Raw genomic sequence first — 21,047 nt, forward strand, 5'->3', positions numbered from 1 at the left:
ACAAAGACTCCCAATGTTTGCAACCTGCTGATAAAGCTGCGTCTAATCGTTTCATTCTCTTTCTCGCTTCCGCGTGGTTCTAGAGAAGGAATTGTCAGTCAGCCAGTCAGTCAGTCATTCAGTCAGTCAACCATTTTGGTCCAGACTGAAACTTCTCAACAACTACTGGATATATTGGCATGATATTTTGTACATTCATGATCCCTGGAGGATGAATCTGGCTGACTTTGGTGATCCTCCTTACCTTTCAGGATGACCACCATCACGTTTTGGCTTTGAGTGAAATGGCTCTACAGCTATTGGATGGACTTTTGTGATCCCTTCATTTGATCCAGTGACTTTTCACTCTGAAGTGATTTAGGTAAAGTTCTGGTTGAGATTGTATCTATAAAACAGCAGTGTCAGTGTAGTATATTATTTTTATCTGAAGAGCAAATATATGTGAAAGTAGGCGATCGCTAACATTCATCTGTTAATGTGAGCACACAGGCTCATCATTAGAGTTTATTGATTCGAACTGTTTGATAATAGCTCACTGTATTACCACATGCCACAAATCCAGTTGGACGTCATGTTTTCTCTTTGTTCATATGTATTCCAGTACAGTACCACAGAAGTAATGTGTATGTATCACCCATTACCAAAAACTCTTGCCTCCCCATGAAAAGTTTTCTACATATGTCACTAAAAGTAGCATAATTAAAGTTCAAGTAGGCTACATTAAAATTCAGAAGGCTTCTTGAGCAAATTCACTTTCCACCACTGGCATTTGGTGTTATAGTAGCAGCAGTAGAATGACCATATGGAGTAACAAATGAATACAAACTACACTACACTAATAAACTAGAGTTATGATCTAATAACAGACTATCTATCTTTTCAACTGTTATGTGTTTGTCGTGTACTTTTCTACTCAAACACCCATACTAAAACCACAGACACTTTCCATAGGCTGAATCTCGCCGACCCCTGCACACACAAAGCCCGACGCACACACATCCACTCTCTCTCTCTCTCTCTCTCTCTCTCTCTCTCTCTCTCTCTCTCTCTCTCTGCTTCTCACTTCCTCCCCCACCTCTCTCTCCCTCTCTCTCTCTCTCTCTCTCTCTCTCTCTGCCGCTGTCTCTCTCTCTCTCGCGCGCGCTGACAGTTCGCAGCTCACGCGGGGTCAGGTCCACACATTGGATCTTTTCAGGAGAACGTGCGCAGCCCTCGCGCGCTGTTATCTGCGCTGACGAGCTGCGACGGTGGACTGTTTAGCACCGCGTAGCCCTCACACAAACACAGGAGTTTATTTTTGGCTTTTGCTGCGGGATTTTAATATAGAGAACACTTGCTATCTAAGGCACCAATGAGGACTTCTGAAAAAGTGAGTATACTGTATGAAAATCGATCAACTCGGTCCAAATTTGAGAAAAAGCAACGGACCTCTCGTCAGTTTTATACTGACAGAAGAACAGACAGCTAAGAATAACTTATTGTTGCCCCAAAGTAACCTAACGGGCATACTTCTTCCATTTTAACTCCATAGGATTATAATTCGTCCTAAAGGGGGGTTCCCTCTCTGTATCTTCATACTCCAGGATTTATGTGTATTGCATACATTGAAGGTGTTGGATTGCACACTAGTTGCCCACAGGTAGATAAGAGGCATACTTGAAGACTGTTGTTGAGAGTAGGGGAGCTCTTAAAAACAGACACCAATGATTTGCACAGCAGGACATCCAACTTGTGGTTTGGTTTTCTGCCAGAGACCGGTAGAGCAGACAAACCTGCTGCAAGACACAGGCACCACTTGCTCTTACACTTGTGTGGTGCAGGGTTGTAATTTCCCTGTTGTGCCAGTCTGCAGAATGGTGTATGTGTGCATGTGTGGTTTCCAGCTGAAGCAGATTATGGGTGTTAATTTTCAGCAGTGGGGTCCCTGATATCTACTTACAATGAAAACTGTCTACTGAGAGAGAGAGAGAGGCAAGAGGAGAAGGTGGAGGAGGAGGAGTAGGCTTTACACTCAGAGAAGTCAGAATTTTAAATGAGTGGGAGCTCGCTCGCTGGACTGCTCACGAAAATCTGGCCAGAGGCGGAACACGAAACACTCTCAAGCTCCCATAACCAAAGTTCGTGTAACTACAGTCTAACAGCCCTGAAGCAAGGCATTCAAACACACTGAAGTGTGGCAGAAATAAGAGTTAGATGTGAATGTTTGTCATTCAGACTTCTGCAGAGCCAAGTGTGACACAGACATCCATCTAGACAGAGGCTAGGGGTATAATATCATTCACTTTTTTTTACCATATACAAACTACGCTTAGTTTGTGAGTCCTCATTCGAATAGAAGGTTAAAATCTGCTTCATGTTGCTCCACAGAGAAATTACAAAATAAAATTAGATGATAAAAATGACATAAATAGATAATGTAGGATAGACTATGTAATTTGTATAACTGTAGCCACCAGGCAACAGCAGGTACATGTTTATATTGCATAGCGACAAATACAATTTCCAGGAAGTAAAGCCTGAACCACTGGAGAGTCATTACTAGCCAAGCGGACAAACATATTACAGTTTTCATATAAACAGGCTGTTATTGCCCTGATAAAGACCTCACCTTCACCAGTGCCCACAAGCCTAAAGCCCAACCACAGCACATTTTGAAAAATAAAACAACACAAAGCTTTGATTGATGTAACGTTGCCTGCATGCATGCTTTGCAACCAAAAGTTTAAAACCATCGCTGCAACTGTAACGTAATTCCCTGACACTTTAATGCTGCACATTTTATCGAGACCATTACAAGGCTGTGGAGCAAAGAAAATGAAGAGCAAAAACATTGCCTTGGTTGAGACAGTGATATAGGTCATGCGGAAGCCTCAGCTTTACCCTGTTTGGCCCTGTACTACAAACCTGCCTGGTATATGTGTCATTCTATCTATCTCTGTGTGTGTGTGTGTGTGCGTGTGTGGGCATGTGTGTGTGCGTCTGTGTGTGTGTGAGTGAGAGAGCAGGGGCATTTGAGTTCGTGCTGGGATCAAATTTCTGTCTCAACCACTTTATCGTAATTTGATTAGAATACTGTGTCTTGTTATCTACTGATGAGGAGAGACACCTGTCTGTCTGTCTGTCTGTCTGACTTACTGTCTGTGAGTGTCAGTTTACTGTATCTGTCTGACTTGGTGCTGTACTGTTTTATTGCAACGGTTACAGAGCACATTCCAGCGTCTCATATTTTGTTTATACACATATATTATTTTTGGGCAGTTAGTCTCTATGTAATAGTGCCAGTAGATACACAGACAGGAAATGCAGGGACAGAGAGGGACAGAGAGCATGGGCTATGACATGCAACAACGGCGTGGGCTTGAATCGATCTAGGCCACCGGACGTCCCAGCATCTCATATTTTAACAACATAGGAAGTGCTATGCTAGGCTAACTGCCTAATTGTCTTTGAAACCACTATGTGCAAATGTTTTATGCAGTTGAAGCATCTGTCACATCATAGTGAGAGCAAAATTAAACAATTTCAGTGAAAATTGGTGCAGTGTATGTGTTGCTTTGTGGAGGTTTGGGTGTGCATTTCTTTCTGCCACTGTGTCTTTTTTTGATGCTTTCACCGGGAGTTGACAAAGTAAAGAAAAAGAAAATCAACAAGTGCATTAAGTTTGTTGGTGATCATTTTGTTGTTGATTTTTTTACCAGTAGTTCTGATTATTTCCTTTTACAGATGCTGATTCGTTGGTGGTGGTTGCAGGGCGGTCACTAGGTCGCGGCTGTCTGTCAAGGCTAACATGGAGCGCGAGGGCTCATTTAGGAGGTAAGGACACGCACACACACACACACACACACACACACACACACAACAAAACACACACTTCAGCCGGCACGTCTCATTCAGTGTGTGCGCAGAGTCTCACTGCAGCTCCAGTACTTTTTCTCTCTTTGTCCCAGTCCTTTGGGACACACAAAGGTAGATGAAAGTGAAAAACACACACACATACACTCACACATTCCTGAATGACCTCATTCATTCTTTCATTCATGCAAACATCCCCCTTATCCTCCTTTGTTTAGTAATTAGACCGCAGCGTTTTCTCTCTCAACTCTTCCTGTTGTTTCAGGGCCAAAAAACAAGAACTTCCTTCTAACAGCATCCTTTAATTTACGCAAATGTAGAAATATATCCCTTTTTCCATCAGCAGTGGGATTGTCTCTAGACACTTTTGTAGCTCAGTATTTACTCCTCTGTATCCTCTGCTTCTGCATCATCCATTCTTCAGGAGAAAACTTCTGACAGTGTCAGTAGATTCAGTGGCACAAGGTACAACACTGCACCTTTTCTGAGAGAATTTGGAAACTCATCCTCACTTTGACAGACACAAGAAGTGTGTGTGTGTGTTTCAAAGAGAGAGAGAGAGAGAGAGAGAGAGAGAGAGAGAGAGAGATCTCCTTGTGTGTGTGTGTTTGTGTGTGTGTGTCTAAGCCCAGGGCTCCTGTTTCTCACACTGACCTATTTATGTGGAGCTGAACTAAGATGCAGGTTGACAGACGGACCTACAAACACACACACACACACACACACACACACCCACACACACACACACACACACACACACACACACACACACACACACACACACCTTCTCTCCTCTTCCCTGCCATATTCTTTTGCACGCCTCTGATTTTCCATTCCCTCTTTTTTGTTTTTCCCACTTTCTATCTTACCTTTTAGCCCCTTGTTTTTCCTTTTTTATTGCTGTCTCCAAATTCATATAAATTCAATCATTCAGTCCTTACAAATGTATTTAAAACAAAGAAAAGTAAATAGTTCCACAGCGGATGAAAGTAAAAGCAGATCAAATCTGAGTGATAAACAAAGAAATATTGAACAGGGATTAGTGAATTGGCAAACATGATGAATACAGATTGAATGCAACTTTTATCTGTTCTGGGCCCCACACAGACAGAAAGAGAGGAGGAGGAAGTGAAATGTGTGTCACCTTTAAATCCTTCCCCTCCCTCTTGGCAGCTCTGGAACCTCAAAGGGTTGCTTTGTTTGCTGGGCACAAAAGCTCACCGGGTCACATGGTCACCGACTGGCACAGACTGGCAAAGGGAGGAAGAAAGAAGAGGGTAGAGAAGAATAGAAACAGTAAAGGTAGGAAAATTAGGAGAGAGAAGTAGAAGGCAGAGAAATGAAACAAGGGAGAAAAAAAACTATTAAAAGGGGAAAGTGTGAGATAGAGACCCATGAGGACAGAGACACTTTTTATCCTCCCCTATCTTCATGCTCTTTCATCCACCTGTCGTTCGGTTCAGTGTGACACACACACTCATGGAGTGGGGATATGTGGTATCTTTTCAGTTACTAGAGTAAGTATAATGTGCATATGTGTGTGTTTTCAACTTTTGCAGAAATGGCTGATTAGTCTTTTTCATTCATTGTACGGTAGACAGTGTAGCAGTTAATATAAGGAACTGTGTATATACTATACATACGACTATACATATAAGATATATACTTTTATTTCGACATTTAATTGTTTCACACTAGTTTCATTTTCAGTCAGGTTCTGTTTCACACCGCACTTTTATACTTTGTTCCTCTTCTTTTGTACTTTTTAGGGCCCCCATTGATATAATATCTTACTTAGCCACTAGTGTTAAACACCAGAACTTTATTCCTAACCCCAACCCATATCCTAAACTAAAACTAAACCTAAAAATCCAACAGTTCTTAATTCACCGGCCCTTTGTTGAAGTTAGGACAGGCCAACTTGCTGCTCACTATCCCCTTTCCAAACTGTTTGTCCTTACTTTCAAGGTCTAAACCTTGAGCGCACACAAACACACACATTCACTTGAAGAATTACAACAACTTGCATGTGATTAAATCTACAGTTTCAGTAGGTTTGAGTCTATTTTAAGATTTAAAAATTCCACTACTCCTTATTACTAAAACTCATTGTTGACATTTGTTTCTGTTTGAATATTTGGTGCATATTCTCTTGACTGTATAAACTCCTCCTCTCGCCTCTTTTTTCATCTTCATCATGTCTCTGCACTTTCAATCTCCATTCCACACTCCACTCTCTTTGTCTATTCTGCTCTGACTTTTTTTGTAGCTCCTCCAAGCTGTGTAAAGTGCCTTCATCCCTTCTTTCATCCTCATTCTTCCTCTTTCCTACTCTCCACCCCCACGTCATTTTGTCTTACTTTTTCCACCTTTTTCCCACTCCAGTTTTCTCCTCTCTCTAATTTCTCTATTTAGATTTTCCTCCTTCAGGTTGACTCACTTCACCCTCCTCCTGATCACTCTCCCTTGTACCTACTTGTCTCTCTACTGTATGTTTACAAAGCAGTATAGTACCTCAGCTTGTGTAAACATTAACAGATGGCTAATAAAAACAAATCACCCATCAATAAATGCTTATGTTGTCAGTCGTTAAAATCAGGAAGAATTACTTGGGTTTTTTAGCAGTTTATGTAGGTGTTGTTGCTGCATTCTATCTGTTCAGTCCGGTACCTTGATCCTTAATATAGCATAGACCACAAGCATGAAGAGGGCACATCCTGCAAGAGTATGTTTTTGATAGACTGTACGTGCATTTTACCAACAAAACATTTGAGGTTACAAAACACCAATTATTGTCTTTGAATGACTTATACACTTTATGTACTTTGATTGGAATCCACTAGCATAGATGAAAAGTGTTTCCACCAATATCATCCAGTACGACAACGGACTAGAGTTTTTTTTGGTTATTACTATTTCTCTCTTTTTTGTCTTTTGGATTTCGAGGAGTCTCCACAGCAAGCTGAGGTTAGGCAGTGGCTCATCCTCCAGTCTGACCGACCTGTCGCAGGCGAGAACCCCAGCAGGAGGAGGAGGCGATAAGGGAGGAATAACTGGAGGACTGGCGGAGGAGTGCAGCAGGGACAAAGGGACCCAGCAGAGGAGGGCCGGTGCCAACGCCACCTGGAACGGGTTAGTGTGTGAGAGACTGACATGTATTGTTAATTGGTCTGAAGTGTGAGCCATGTTATATTGACTGCATGTGGAAATATGTATTTTTGGTATTGTGTGTATGTGTGTGTTTCAGCTCTAGCAGAAAGCTCTGTGGGTGCTATTATTCATGCTATGAATACAAACCTTTACACACAAACACACATGCATGCACATAAACATCACTTCTATCTGCCTCTCTTCCCTCAGGGTCCATCACAGTCTCTTTTTATCACTATCAATCCCTCACTCCTCTTTTCATCTCATTCTGCCTCATAGATCCCTTTCTTCTCCTGTCGTCTCTCTCTTTTCTCTGGTTAGTTGTATGGCGTTTCAGCTTTATTTGACACTAGACAGTGGAGAGTTGAAAGGAAGAGCTCTCACTTTGCTGGGGGGTTGAAGGTGGAGGTCTGTGCTGGACTTGAACCTACAGTGAAACAAGTTCATGCCCCTCCTGACCCTTTTATGTTTTACTCTCCTGTTTTGTTTTCTGATGTCTTTTACTTTGTTTACACTTTTTTAATGGATGTTATGACTTTAACACAGTTTGCTCTGGATTACTGTGCAGTGGAACAGTGTGTATGTGTGTGCAGATGTGCAAATTTAAATAGTTCACTTTCTTTGCGTTCTTGATGTCGTGGTAGACTCCGCAAAGTGTATCTTGTGTATGCATTTGCATTCCTGTTTGTTTGTGTGTGAACCTTGAGCCTGTTTGGGGTTTACTGTTAACCCTGTGTATGGATCAGGGTAAAAGCTAGTTATTTACATGTTTGTGATACCAAATTGCAGCAACAGAACCAATAACAAAAAACATTTTATTACCCTGAAATTATGTTACATGACATCAGCTGATCAACCTAAACAGCCTGTGATACTTTACTCAACAGACAAGAGAATAGAATTATATTACATCTATGAATCCAGCTCTCTCTGGATGGAGCTTTAAATCTGAGACCTTCTCTATTGCTTTCTAAAGTGTGTCACTTATTTGAGCATGTACTTGTTCAAATGGCCACTGATTATTAAGGTAAATCTACAAGATATCTCAGGTTGAAACAATGAGGAATCGTTTATATTATAGCTTTTAACAGCAATATACATGTAGTGATCATGCATGTTGTTGATTAATTGAATATTATTCTATTGTTCTACACATTGATCATTGTCAATATGTGTCCATTAAATGCTTCTGTGTGTGTGTTTCTGCCCAGCATCCACAATGCAGTGATATCAGTTTTCCAGAGGAAGGATCTGGGGGAAAATGAACTCTACACTCTGAATGAAGGTGTCAGGTTAGCAGTTTCTGTCTGTCTCTTTGTTTTTATTCATTTATTTTTTATTTGTGTGTCTTTCTGACTCTCTTGCTGAGTTTCACACAAAAACGCTGAATGTTGTGCATGAGCTGGTCTGTATTTTTGGAAGAGACTAAATTATAGTGTTTTCTTCTCTAATGTTCCACCTTCCCTTGCTGTAGCGTTGCATTTCTTGCCAGCAGAGACACTCATATACTCATAATGGCAGCTTCAGCATGCTAAAATTAGTTTTTACTGAAACATTAACACATGCCCAGTAACAGCTACTGTTGCATCACTCTCAGCTGCATCAGGAGTAATGTTTTTTTCTCCTGCTGTTCTCGACTGTCCATTGAATCAGAAACGAAGGGGAAATGAAAGGTGAAGGTTACAGAGGGGTCACTCCTGTGTGTTTAATTACAGTGTTGCTCAGGGCAGTTGAGACAGGGTTGTCACAACTGACTCCAGTCATGTACAGTAAATATTACATTGCACACACACATTATTTTTGGTGCAACAGTGATGGCAGATCTTCCCAGCGAGTGCAGTCTAACATCGCCTGGGGTTGTGAATGGACTCGAGCTGTAAAGCTTCACGTTTTAGTCATGACTCTTTCTGTATCTCAGAAGAGACTTACAAGCTTTTGTAAAACAGGATTTTTATGTGTCCAGGCATTACACTTTTTGTTTCCCTAGTGATGTTTTGTGTGCCACAAAGATTAAAGGTCAAATTTTCTCTTTCTCCTGTAATAACAGCAAGTGTGCCGTCATACTAATCTGTACCTGTGTTAACATGACATGTTCAGATGAAGCTGTAGTCTTTGTTTTCAGTGTGAATAACATCTCTTCTCATTTCCTGAGTCTGCGGCTGTTTAAACACTGCAGCTCTCCGGTGCATGAGAACTAATTCGTTTTGGTCCATGTTTTACTGATGGTGTATGTATGCACTCATGTTTTTTGCAGGCAGCTGCTGAAGACGGAGCTGGGCTCCTTCTTCACTGAGTACCTTCAGAACCAGTTGCTCACTAAAGGCATGGTCATACTGAGAGACAAGATCCGCTTCTATGAAGGTAACGCACACATAAATGTTGTTCACAAAGCATACTGTATGCACACATATTCAATGAAGGGAGGAGGAGTGTTTTTTTGCGTCCTTTCCCAAAGTATAAATAAGACTTACTGATAACTGACCCACCCTTTAAACATTCCCATTGTGATTATCACGATAAGAGAGGACAAGCATAAAAAGGAAGAAAAAAGGAACACAAATAGATTGATATCTTTGTCATTTCATAATTGAATGTCACAGACATTTAGTCAGATTTACAGAGACAAGACTAACACATAAGCAAGTCTGTATATAGTGTAAGTAGAAATCCATAAGCGACTCTGTGTGGCTTTACTTAGGTATAGCACTTCTTTAAGCTATATGCTAACATGTACACAATGAGATGTTATGCAAATATTTAGCAGGTATAATGTTTACAATGTTTACCACCATAGCTTAGCGTGTTAGCATGCTAATACTTGCCAATTAACACTAAACACGAATGATATTTACTAGTGTGGTTGAAAACAAATATGGGCTGTTGTTTGGTTAAAAAGATATAAATACATATTGACAGGAGGGAAGAAAATTTATGTTATTAAAAAATAAGTTAAGAAAATGCCATGCTAAAAAGAAGTCGTTTCATTGAGAAAATGTAATAAAAAGATCATATTTAAAAGTAAGTTGGTAGCATAGGAGATTCCCAGATAGCTAAATTATTAAAACGTAATTTAACACAAAAACTATCAAGATCCCATAGCTTGTTTGTTGAATTTCACTTTAATTAACAATGCCTCCTGGCTTTGGTGAGATTTCACAAGTTAGGTGAGTAGTTTCAGGGAAACAGGGAGATAAATGGAGAGAAGAATTTATCTCAGTGTGAAAAAAGTCACAAGTCTAGCAGGGAAAAATAATAATTTACTAAAATTCCAAATGCAAGGTTAACTATTAGTTTGGACTTGGATTTATCTCTACTCTCTTGGTGAGGCACATTTTTTTTATGCGCACACACATACGCACACACACACACACACACACACACACACACACACACACACACACAACACACACACACACACGCCATTGAAGAGGTGAGAACAAGACCCTGAAATGAATTTGTTCTCTCTGTTGTGGTAGATGTGTGACCTTTATTTGAAGCACCTTTTGAAATGATTAAACACAGACAGATACGCGCAAGCACACACACACACACACACACACACACACACACACACACACACACACACACACACACACACACACACTATGACAGATTTCGGTGCTGTCGTCACAGAAACCAGACAGGAAGTGATGCTTTGCGTCAGTTGCACAGCATCTAGTGAGAAATTTAATATAAGACAAACCACTGCGGAATGAATGCTTTGAAGAAATACTCTCCAGTTCTAGTATAGCTGCCCACCCCTGTAGATGCCAGTACTGCTGATTGGTCCTGGCAAGATGGATTCCCGTGTGATCTCGTCATGCATCACATGAACATTGTGTGTTTCTGACTCATTTAGTGAGCAAATCACAAATATTATTAAGAGATGACTTTGAATGAACTATAGCAGTACATAAACAAAAAGTAATCCCCTTAAATGTGTCCAGTTTGAGCCTGTTGTACAATAAACCCTTTCATCATCATGCATTTTATTATGTTTCACTATTTTGCACTTCTGATTTTCAGCTGTTTGTTTCAAAAGGGTCTCCTTGCTGATGCACCTGAGCCTCCCGAATATGCATCCAAAAAGCTACTAAAACTGTCTTTAATGCTGTAATGTCCATTTCATAAAAACAGGGAAAAAAGGATGATGCCAATTCACATGGGACCACTTGTTTTTTACTTCCTTTCCAACATTACTGACATGTAAGATTTGCAAAAAAGGATTAAGGACACCAACAACCTCTGCAAAAATAACAAATCAGATGAAGTTCTTAGATAGCACATTTCTAAATTATGATTCTGAGATTCTTACAAAACATTGTGAGACCTTATCTTGTTGACTACATGTGCCAGACATCTTGTTGCTGTAATTTCTTTGGCTTTGTGGTTCTCTCCTGATTGGTTGTGTGTCTTTCTGCTTGTGCGTTACAGGTCAGAAATTGCTGGACTCCCTGGCCGACACATGGGACTTTTTCTTCTGCGATGTTCTGTCCATGCTGCAGGCCATCTTCTATCCCGTACAGGTACACACACACACACACACACACACACACACACACACACACACACACACACACACACACACACACACACACACACACACAGCCATACACACACACACACACGCACATGCTTATATTCTCCTTACATAACTGTGTGTGTGTCCTCAGGGAAAGGAGCCATCAGTGCGTCAGTTGGCTCTGCTCCACTTCAGGAACATCATCACCTTGAACCTGAAACTGGACGAGGCTCTGTCCCGACCCCGAGCCAGAGTTCCTCCTTCTATCATACAGATGCTGCTAATACTACAGGTACCTCTTTCTTTTATCTTTTCCTTCCCTTTTCACCCTCAAGCACACACCCTCAAACACATGGCTTGCACAGACAAACATCCATGACTGATGTAGGGTGAGGGAAGAGGGTAAATGACAACAGATGGGGGAAAGAGGAGCAGAGGGTACAGAAAGCTTTTTTTTTTTTTTTCTTGCAAAGGGATCTCACAGGAAGCAATCTCAGTGTGAACACAGAGCACAGTAATCTTCCCATGACCACTCGGTGCCCTCTGCACCCTGCCTGCGTCTGAAAGTTTGTGTCAATGTTTGCATGTTTCAAATATGCATGTTTACATTGTCCTTTAAGACCCTTATATCCTCACAAAGACAGTAAAATCAGCCAGTCAATTATGATCATTGTTTTGGACCTCATTAGTAAAAATCTTCAGTTTAGATATAGAATTAGAGTTGAAACAAATGGTCAAAAGAATATGTGAAACTTTCTTCTTATCTGTGAAGTGATGAGAGCACAGACATTCATGTGTCCCCTGTGGATAATTTGCTTGAGTTTGTAAACATTTAAACATAAACTATAGTAACAGTAGGTTATTCATCCATCGTGTGGTGACTTGTAGCTGCACTCAGTTAATTGTCCATTACGTTCCCGTTCTGTGGGAACAGGAAGAGAGTTGTTTACTTACCATTTAACTGTGGTGTTGCTCTACTCCTCACGCAGACAACACTTACAGGATTTTCAAGTGAAGACGCTGCTCGTTTAACTAAATTCACACCAGTTTTATTCATGTGTATTCCTTGTTGGTCACATCCGTATTTTACTATTGAAGGATATAATTTTACTATTTAAGTGGGGGTCAGGACTGCCACAAGAGGTCGCAAGATTATTAACAGAAACAACTGATAAAATGGCTCTTCGGTCCTTTGGAGGAACATAAGAAAGGACTTGATGTTCCTTCGAGAACCTACTGGAGTTTGAGTAACCTGAGAAGGATTCAGGCTTTTTCAGGAGCTATATCAGTGACTCAAAAACTTTTTTTTTTTATCAGTGGTGGTTTCCAAATGGGTATTAGTTTTCTCGATAGGTTTTTAGCATCATTTGGTTGTGAATTAATATTCCTCTTTTAGGCTAAAGGTGATATGACAATGTTTCCCCAGGTTCTGATTGTGTCATTTGGAGGTCATGACCTTTTTTCTTTCAGAGCACACATGCAGTGCTACCCTGAATTTTTCCAGACATTACTCTTTTGATCTGTATTTTTGAACGCAAATGTCCGAATCAGCTGGACCACTCATTAAACAGACTTTACCCTGCCAGCAGCCTAGTACAGAGTCTGTTTAATGTCCCTATGACGACATGTATGAATAGAGCCAGTCATTGTCTAGAGAATTCTGAGCAAGCAAGTGGGCGTGTTGATGACATTGTATGAAATGTAGCTGCTTCGTACTCTTTTTTTGTATACATGTAGTATTGATACCGATGCAAAAACCGCTTGCCTTAGCCAAACCGAGTATTTCCAATAGGTGAGAATGTGTCTGGCCAGGACAATATCCTGTTGTGTGCAACATGTGTGAAAGGGCAACTTCAGACAATGTCCAGACTGGATTTTTCGGACATTGTTTACATTGTCCGCAGTTCATATGAGAAAACAGATTCTGTCTCCCTGGATGATGGTCAGTGTAGCTGTCCTGATATGGTTGAACTGTCTCCATCTCCCAGGAGTCCAAGGTTGTAGGAAGATAGGCTGTACTCTGCTGTAGCCTCAACAGACTGACTGACTGTCTCCTCTGGTTGTATGTGACCTGAGTGACACACAACATGACTTAGTTAACTTAAGTAAGCCTTGTTCCTTGTTTAGGATCCAATACCCAATAGAATCTTTAGACATTTAAAGCTGGGTGAACAATAACCTTATCTGCACACGTCATGAATCTTATAGGTCTACTCCCTAACATTAATGTTTAGAATTGGGTGGCAGTACACAGGGGTTCACTCGTATTTCTTATTTTCTTTTCACCTCCATTTAACTTCAATAAATGCTTCTGCATAACACATCAAGGTCAGACATCAAGATCTCTCAAAACTTCTTCAATCACTAACCAGCTCTCAAGATTTCCTTCACATTGACGACTGAAGGATCAAAGTTAAAAGTGGCATTTTCCGCGGTGTATTGACTTACCAGTTAACAGTCCTGTTGGCCAATCTTCCAAAAACCTTTTCATTCATTTAAAGTTAGGCATTTATTGGTCAGAGGTAAGATGTAGGTCAGGGAGTGAATGCAAGTGGGTTAAATGTGCTCTCGAGTGTGTCTGAGAGTATGAACTTAGAGTCTGTGAGTCTGCTTCTGTGTGGGTTTCTTTGGACATCATTGTAGTGACTCATTGACCCAAATCTGCTGCTTCCATACTCAGACAAAGGGAGGGCAAGACTTCAAGACAGAGGATGATATGGAGAGTAAAAAAGACACAAGAACAGAAGGCAGGATAAATGATTTCCTGTTTGGTCCATTACGTACATATATATGCTGCTAAGTCATTTTAACTTGACTGTTTTTCTTTGTCCACAGTGAATATCTAATTGTGAGAAAGCAGAGATGAGGAAGGGAAAAACTGGTTGAGTCAAAGATATAAAAGCAGACAGGGAAGCAGAGCAGCTAAAACAAGAGGTTGTGTGTAAGCTAGATAAAATTCAAATAGCTGTTTTTGCTACTTGTTTCATCTGTAAGTAATTTCCCTTTCGTTCTGTGACGCCAATTCACTGAAGTCTGGTCTATTTATGTGGTTTATTTCTGTGCTGTGGTTTTGATGCATGGGCTCAATAATTCAGAGAACTGAAACTTGATTGATCTCTACGTTGTTATTTGAAGCCTTTGGAGTGGAACTGGGCCCATATGTATCACACCCCTCGGCGTGAAGATTTGAATTTTGGAAGTGACTCAAACTAAATCCAACTTTTAAAAAGGAGGAAAAAAGAAAATTATTTTGTCTTAAAATGGTCTGAAGTTATATAGAGCATAAAGTCACCTAACTAAAAAAGCCTTAACCAAACAGAAGAGTGCCTGTTTGTTATTCTTCATGACTGAATCAAATTTATTGTAATTTGTTTGTCACTGATTTACTTAAAACCCCACTAACATCAAGTACGCAGTGGGCTTACTGAAACAATTACATGAGCCCAATGAAACAAGAAGGCCCATCTGCAACAAACAGGGCAGTGAGGGCTCCACATATGCAGAATGAACATATGGTGAAGCGAGATGCATGCAAGGTTGCAAGCCTCCCTTCACGAGGAGAAACGCCTACTGTTTCCTACTTGTCTCCATTATGGAAATTGGTTGTGATTGTGCTGTGATAGCAGACGCAGCAGCTTTTCTCACTCAGGTTCTCAGTTTGTAGTAGAGCTCTGTACTGGCCTTTTAAAACTCAAATCTGGCCTGTACTGTAAGGGATTCTGGAGAAATATTGTTTAGTCTCGTTCCCAAGTTGACACTTTGGGTTGGTGTCTCCTGATTTGGATGAAGTGGGAAGGGCATACCAGAATTTTTTTTCCTTTGTTTACTGCAGAAAGTAGGTACTGGGAGACCCATGTGAGTTTTTTTATCATTTATCTCATTTTAACAAACAAATATTGCTTTACAACAACTTTAAAAGCTACTTTAAACAATGTTTTTTTTTTTACCAACAATGGATCAAATGATTATGTGTCTGTTCCTCTCAGCTTTAGATGGTGTTTTTGCTTCTTTCAGCTCATTGTTTCACTGCAGCATTACTGTTATAGTTCAATTTCACAGCTGAAGGTGCGGCAGACAGCTATTTTCTGCAACAAAAAAAACTCTAATAAACCTATGGTACCTTCCCAGCACCAAACAGCAGACAAAGTAAGCAACTAGCCGGTGAACATAGTGGAACATTTATCAGGTTAAGAAACAGATATTTCCATCTGGAGCTGGTGGAGACCAAAACAGAGCTAAACTATTTGAAAGAAACATGACCCCAGAATAATGCTGATCCATCGCTGCTGGATGTGTAAATAAGCAACAGGTTTCTGCCAAATACACCATATCAACTTCAAAAGGTGATAATGTGAGTACAGTTTGTCACACTGCCACCAAGGGTCCAAAAAATCCATTAATGCAGATATAAGACGTAACCAGACCTGAGACCTGAAGCAATGTTTTTGATCAGTTTGAATCTCTTTCTACATTCTCCCAGGGTCATTTAGCTCCCTCTACTCTGACACTTTTTTTTTTTCACCATTCTTCTACCGTTCTGTTTAGTCTGTAACAATAACAGACTCATTATGATTCAACTTTTTCCCCCCCTCCAGCTGAACGCAAAACTGGAAGGCTATTCATGTCAGCTGTTACTAGGCAACAGTGTCTTTGCCCTGTAGAATTGGTAAAGCCTAATCCAATAATCACTGTCTACATTCTTGACAGTGGGGTTACATTACATTTAGATCCACTGCTCACCTTTTTCACAGGAATTCTGTCTATAAGGGTTCGTCCTGTCTCTGTCTAAATTGAGAAATGCTATTGATGCTTTTCTTATCTGAGTATGTTTATACAAGGTTGGGGCACAATTTACTCTGCTGTTTTATTCATGTCGTCTTCCTGGCTGGGTCTGTAAAAGTGTAGTGTGTCTCCTATTGGCAGCTGAAACCCCATTATGTTTTAAACAATAGTAGAATTCAGTAAACGTATCTGGGACCTTTGGTTTTACTTGGTAACTGGCAGGATGAGTGATTGATAAAATCACAGAAAGCCAAACTGAAACTCTTTTTTTTTCTTTCTTACATTTCTTCATGGCTTTTAAAGTTTCCATTACCACCGGCCAACAAGCAGAAATTACTGGCTAATACAAACTAGTGTTTCTGTGTGTGTGTGTGTGTGTGTGTGTGTGTGTGTGTGTGTGTGTGTGTGTGTGTGTGTGTGTGTGTGTATTTGTGTGTCTGGTGCAGGGAGTCCATGAATCGAAAGGTGTAACGGACGACTACCTTCGTCTAGAGTCTCTCATCCAGAAGGTGGTCTCTCCCTACCTCGGGACTCATGGGTTATATTCCAGAGATGGATCTTCCAATTTGCACTGCTCCTCTTGCCTATTAGGTATGTGTGTGTGAGTGTGTATGTGTGTCCAGATAATGCACAATGGAAGTTCTATTAAAGGTCACAGCTGCTATGTGTTTATGTGTTCAATTATAAAGTAATTCCAAGGCAATTTTCTGTTTTTCACTCTCTCGTTCTCCCTCCAGAAAAGCGTTTACAGCGCTCCTGGCCCTCCAAACCGGGCCACTCCCCCGTTGCCAAGAACCCAGTGGTACGCTCCAAGAGCTACAACGTTCCCATGTTGACCCCCGTGGTGGAGTACGATGCCGACTCGTCCGCAGGAGGTGGCACAGGTATCAGACGACACTCCGTCTCTGAGATGACGTCCTGCTTGGAGGAGAGCAGCTCTGCGGCTGAATCCACCACCACTGCCACCAACAACACCAGCACATCCAGCCTCACCAACCACTCTCCAACTTCCACAGCCTTTGTTGCACTTTCAGGTGCTGCTACACTGGTGATATTGTCATGATTGCAGTTCTGGAGTGATCGTTGTTTCAGATGAGTGTCTGTTTGGAGCTTTTGGAGCAGGTTTTTTTTGTATCTTACTGAACCATGTACATCTTTTTTATAACAATAATAATACATTTAATTTATAGAGCACTTTTCAGGAAACTCAAAGACACTTCACATGAGTTAAAAAGGAAAAGAAAAAGCTAAAAACAACACACTAAGAAATTATAGCTGTATCTACAACAGTCAACAATAATTAATTGTTAAAATCAATTCTTTATATTAAGTAACTGAAGAATTAATTAAATAGAGAAAAGAACTGTCCCCAAATGTTTCAAAAAGTTGAATATGTTATAATTTATGCTTAGATTCTATATTTTTAGGTATATTTGCAGACATTTGTGGCAGTACAGGTTAACAACAGACAGCAAAATAAACAAAAAAACACTAGGAATGATAGCAACATGCAATGAGAGAAATAGGTCCTTTTCCAGTCTTGTCTCATTCATTCATTTAAAACGTTCATTATTCTCTGTACAGACACTGTGACCTCGAGCCAGGACCCACAGCCCAGAGATGCCGACAGTCCTGCAGGCCCCGACCCTCTCCAGCCACAGCATCACTTCCCCTGCATCCTCCTGGAGCCTTCCCTAGGCGAGGACACGCACTGCACGGGTTCACTAGTGTCCAACTCCTCTGCATCCTCCAGAGTACTGGCTCACGACACGAGCTCTGGTCCCAGTCCTGCGTCCAGTCCAGATATCATGATGGACCACGTCCTGGAGTCTTTGGACTCAGAGCCGGAGCACGACGGCATCTTTCTGGACTTCTCCCGGCGCTGTTCCGGAGGGTCGACGCACAGCAGGGACAGCAACAGGCAGAGCGTGGTATGACAGGAGATACACGCTGATGGAGGGACATGTGCTGAGCCGTGACATTCCTCACACCCTGTGACGCCTCCTGCTGTTTTATGGAGACTCTCGCTCGTCAGGGATTCTTTTTAAACTGACTTATTTTTTATAGGATGTGGTCACCCATCCCAAAAAAACGTGTCTAACCTCGTGTTGACTGGTAAACACATCAATTTGGCCTTTCTTGAAGGGTATACCCCAGTTGGAAAAATCAGCACAGGCCTCTCTTAAGAATCTATAATCACATAAATCACTTGACTTTCAAACTAGACTACAGACGAGGGCTTTTGCTCTGATGATGGTGATTTTTTTGAATGAATTAAAACTTAAAGTATGGGCAGTGATGGGAAGGTGCACATGCAGAAAAATGAAATCAAATTCAAACTTTTAACGTTTAAAATGTAAAAAAAAAACTCAGTTTGTGTTTCTTCTATTTTGTTGGTTGGTTATTTTATTAATTGATAATAAAAATATTAATTTTGCACATGGTCTGGCACTGAATCTAAGGAAGTAAAGATGTTTTTGCTTTATATGACGCATCTCTGTTATTGAGAGTTGTTTTTATAAGGCAGTTCAAGGGAATAAGAAACTGGAAATGGTTCCAATATGTCTCAATTTTATTGCTTTTAGGCCTCATCTACATAAGATCAGGGACACATTTCATGTCCCATTGTTTTCTGCTGCTTTGATGTTTGAGCAAATCCATTTTTCCTGGTACCATCAAATTAAAAGCTGGTCCCAGTGCACATTCAGTTTTTAGTGAAATCAAAGTTACTTTAGGTTTTAAATAAAGATTTAGGCTTATGGCAGAAATGTAGTTCAGTTTTTGAAAATGATGATGAATTCAGTCTTTGCAGCTTGGCAAGAAGATAAAAGCCAACATTCTTCGAAACACTATTTTGGTCGGATTCAACTGTTTTTTTCTAACCATGGGCCTCTTCCTCCCACCTGTCAAATCAAAATCGTCACTGAAACTCACCTCTGCGTCAGCTCAGAGGATGTGTGAGAAAGTGATTCATGAGAGCTTTTCATAAGGAAATGTTTTAGCTAAAATCTAACTGGACCATTATTTTTTGTTATTTTGAGGGCAATCATTCATATTTGTAGGTGTTAACATCAATATTTTTACAGGAACATACAGGACTTTTCCCACTGCTGACTCTCAGACTTGAGGTAGGTTAAACCAGAGATTAACATGTACCCTGGTCTTGTCTCTAGCACTACTCACACCCTATTGGTACCCACTTTAAATAGCAGAAAGCCGTGTGTGCACAGATGCAGCTATAGTGTGTTATCAGGTCTGATCTCGAGTCTGTCCAAACGGGGGACAAACAACCTTTAATGCCAGTTTTCCTTGTTTACTGGGAGAAAACACTTTCTGTCTGGGAATGAATGCAGCCTTTTAAAGAAATCTGATGCGTGTTCCGCTGGCAAATTATGGAAAAAATTTAATGTTTCTAAACAATGACATCACCATGGTCTACCAAATATTCCAATGGGACTTTATATTCTAAAAACAGACTACAACCATAACAGCAATATTTAGATATTTTTGTTTAAATACAAATATATCAATATCATGTTAGTTAAAAACCTTAATTGTATTTACTCTGCATAAACAGTGTTATACAATCCCCATACTTTTGATTTAAACCAATACTGTCAGGCAGTGTTTGGTGTCAGTCTTTTGAAATGGAAGATGAGAAAGCTTTACAGACACTGCCACCCTGTGTCGCCCCTGTCACAGTGCGCGCTGCAGGGATACAGTGCAGCAGCAAGGTGAGGAAAAATGGCAGAATAGCCCTTTAAAACCTTGGTAGGAGAGGAAGGAGGGGATCAATTAGAGACACCTGTGAGCCTGAGGAGGAGGAGGAGGAGGAGGAGGGGGGAGCAACGAACATGCAGCCTGCAGGAGTAAGGAAGGCGCAGAGTACACATGGACATTAAAGAACCAGCAGGATCTTCTGGACTTCCCTGTGCAGCTCTGTGCTGAGTGAGCGTCAGTCTCCCGAGCAGGTTTGAGTTCATTTGATCGATTCTCTTCACTCATACTCTTTATACTCTGCTTTTGTTTGTTTTATTTAATTTACTGAAAAACGGAAAAGTGTTTGTAACGAGTGTATGTGCCGTAACGTAATTTCTTATTCAACTACAAACATGAACACGTTATACTACGGACGCGTATTGCATTCACTTGGAGGGAAAAAAAATCCATTTTTTTTTTTTGAGTAATTTATTTTTTGGTTTGTTTTTTTGAATAACTTTTTCTGTTTTTCTGAGTCTTTTCCTGTTTTACGGAGTAATTTTCTTTCTGAATTATCGAGATACTTCGAACTCCCGCGAGAACCTCCAACCTGCAAGGGACTCCCATGGACCCATGCTGACTCCTGCCCGCGCATACATGCCCCATCTTCAACTATCAAGTCCTCAGGTGCTGCGTAGAGTCGACAAACTAATGATAATACCATCTATATGACTTAAAGACAGGACTATCTCCCGGTTATGTTTGTTTCCGTTAAATCGAGCTCTCAATAAAGGAATGAATGCGTCTATTGTTTCAAATGCTCTCTAAACTCAAAAAAAAATAGTCCGAAAAAGAGAGAAAAAAAAGTTATTCAGAAAATCTGAAAAAAATTACTCCGAAAAAACCGACCATAAAAAAATTAATCTGAAAAACAAACCAAAAAATAAATTACTCGGAAAAACAAACTAAAAAATAAATGTTCAAGTGAATGCAATACGCTTCCGTATTATACCAACATTACTTTCAGTAGAAATGTAATAAT

The 21,047-nt window shown here is 40.5% G+C and overlaps 1 protein-coding gene across 2 annotated transcripts; it reads left to right on the forward strand.

Moving 5' to 3' along the window:
* The first annotated feature begins 1,127 nt into the window (after positions 1-1,127).
* LOC127358799 (proline-rich protein 5) lies at positions 1,128-18,743 on the forward strand. Of its 2 annotated transcripts, none has more exons than XM_051392227.1 (10): positions 1,128-1,369; positions 3,724-3,812; positions 6,789-6,984; positions 8,214-8,294; positions 9,257-9,363; positions 11,437-11,528; positions 11,676-11,816; positions 16,753-16,897; positions 17,044-17,340; positions 17,891-18,743. In XM_051392227.1, the coding sequence occupies exons 2-10, from the start codon at positions 3,788-3,790 to the stop codon at positions 18,241-18,243; spliced, it is 1,437 nt and encodes a 478-aa protein (XP_051248187.1). In that variant the 5' UTR covers positions 1,128-1,369; positions 3,724-3,787; the 3' UTR covers positions 18,244-18,743. The 2 variants fall into 2 exon arrangements, with proteins under 2 accessions (XP_051248187.1, XP_051248188.1); XM_051392228.1 differs by having other exon boundaries at positions 1,129-1,369; positions 3,724-3,813; positions 6,799-6,984.
* The last annotated feature ends 2,304 nt before the right edge of the window (positions 18,744-21,047 follow it).

Source organism: Dicentrarchus labrax, unplaced genomic scaffold (genome assembly GCF_905237075.1).
Source record: "Dicentrarchus labrax unplaced genomic scaffold, dlabrax2021, whole genome shotgun sequence".
Taxonomy (NCBI): domain Eukaryota; kingdom Metazoa; phylum Chordata; class Actinopteri; family Moronidae; genus Dicentrarchus; species Dicentrarchus labrax.

What these genes read in the sequence shown, in the direction of transcription:
- LOC127358799 (XM_051392227.1), top strand. Translation starts at nt 3,788, where the DNA reads ATGGAGCGCGAGGGCTCATTTAGGA. An exon ending in AGATGCTGCTAATACTACAG is followed by an intron (nt 11,817 to 16,752) that starts GTACCTCTTTCT and finishes TGTCTGGTGCAG; the next exon opens with GGAGTCCATGAATCGAAAGG. An exon ending in CTGCTCCTCTTGCCTATTAG is followed by an intron (nt 16,898 to 17,043) that starts GTATGTGTGTGT and finishes TTCTCCCTCCAG; the next exon opens with AAAAGCGTTTACAGCGCTCC.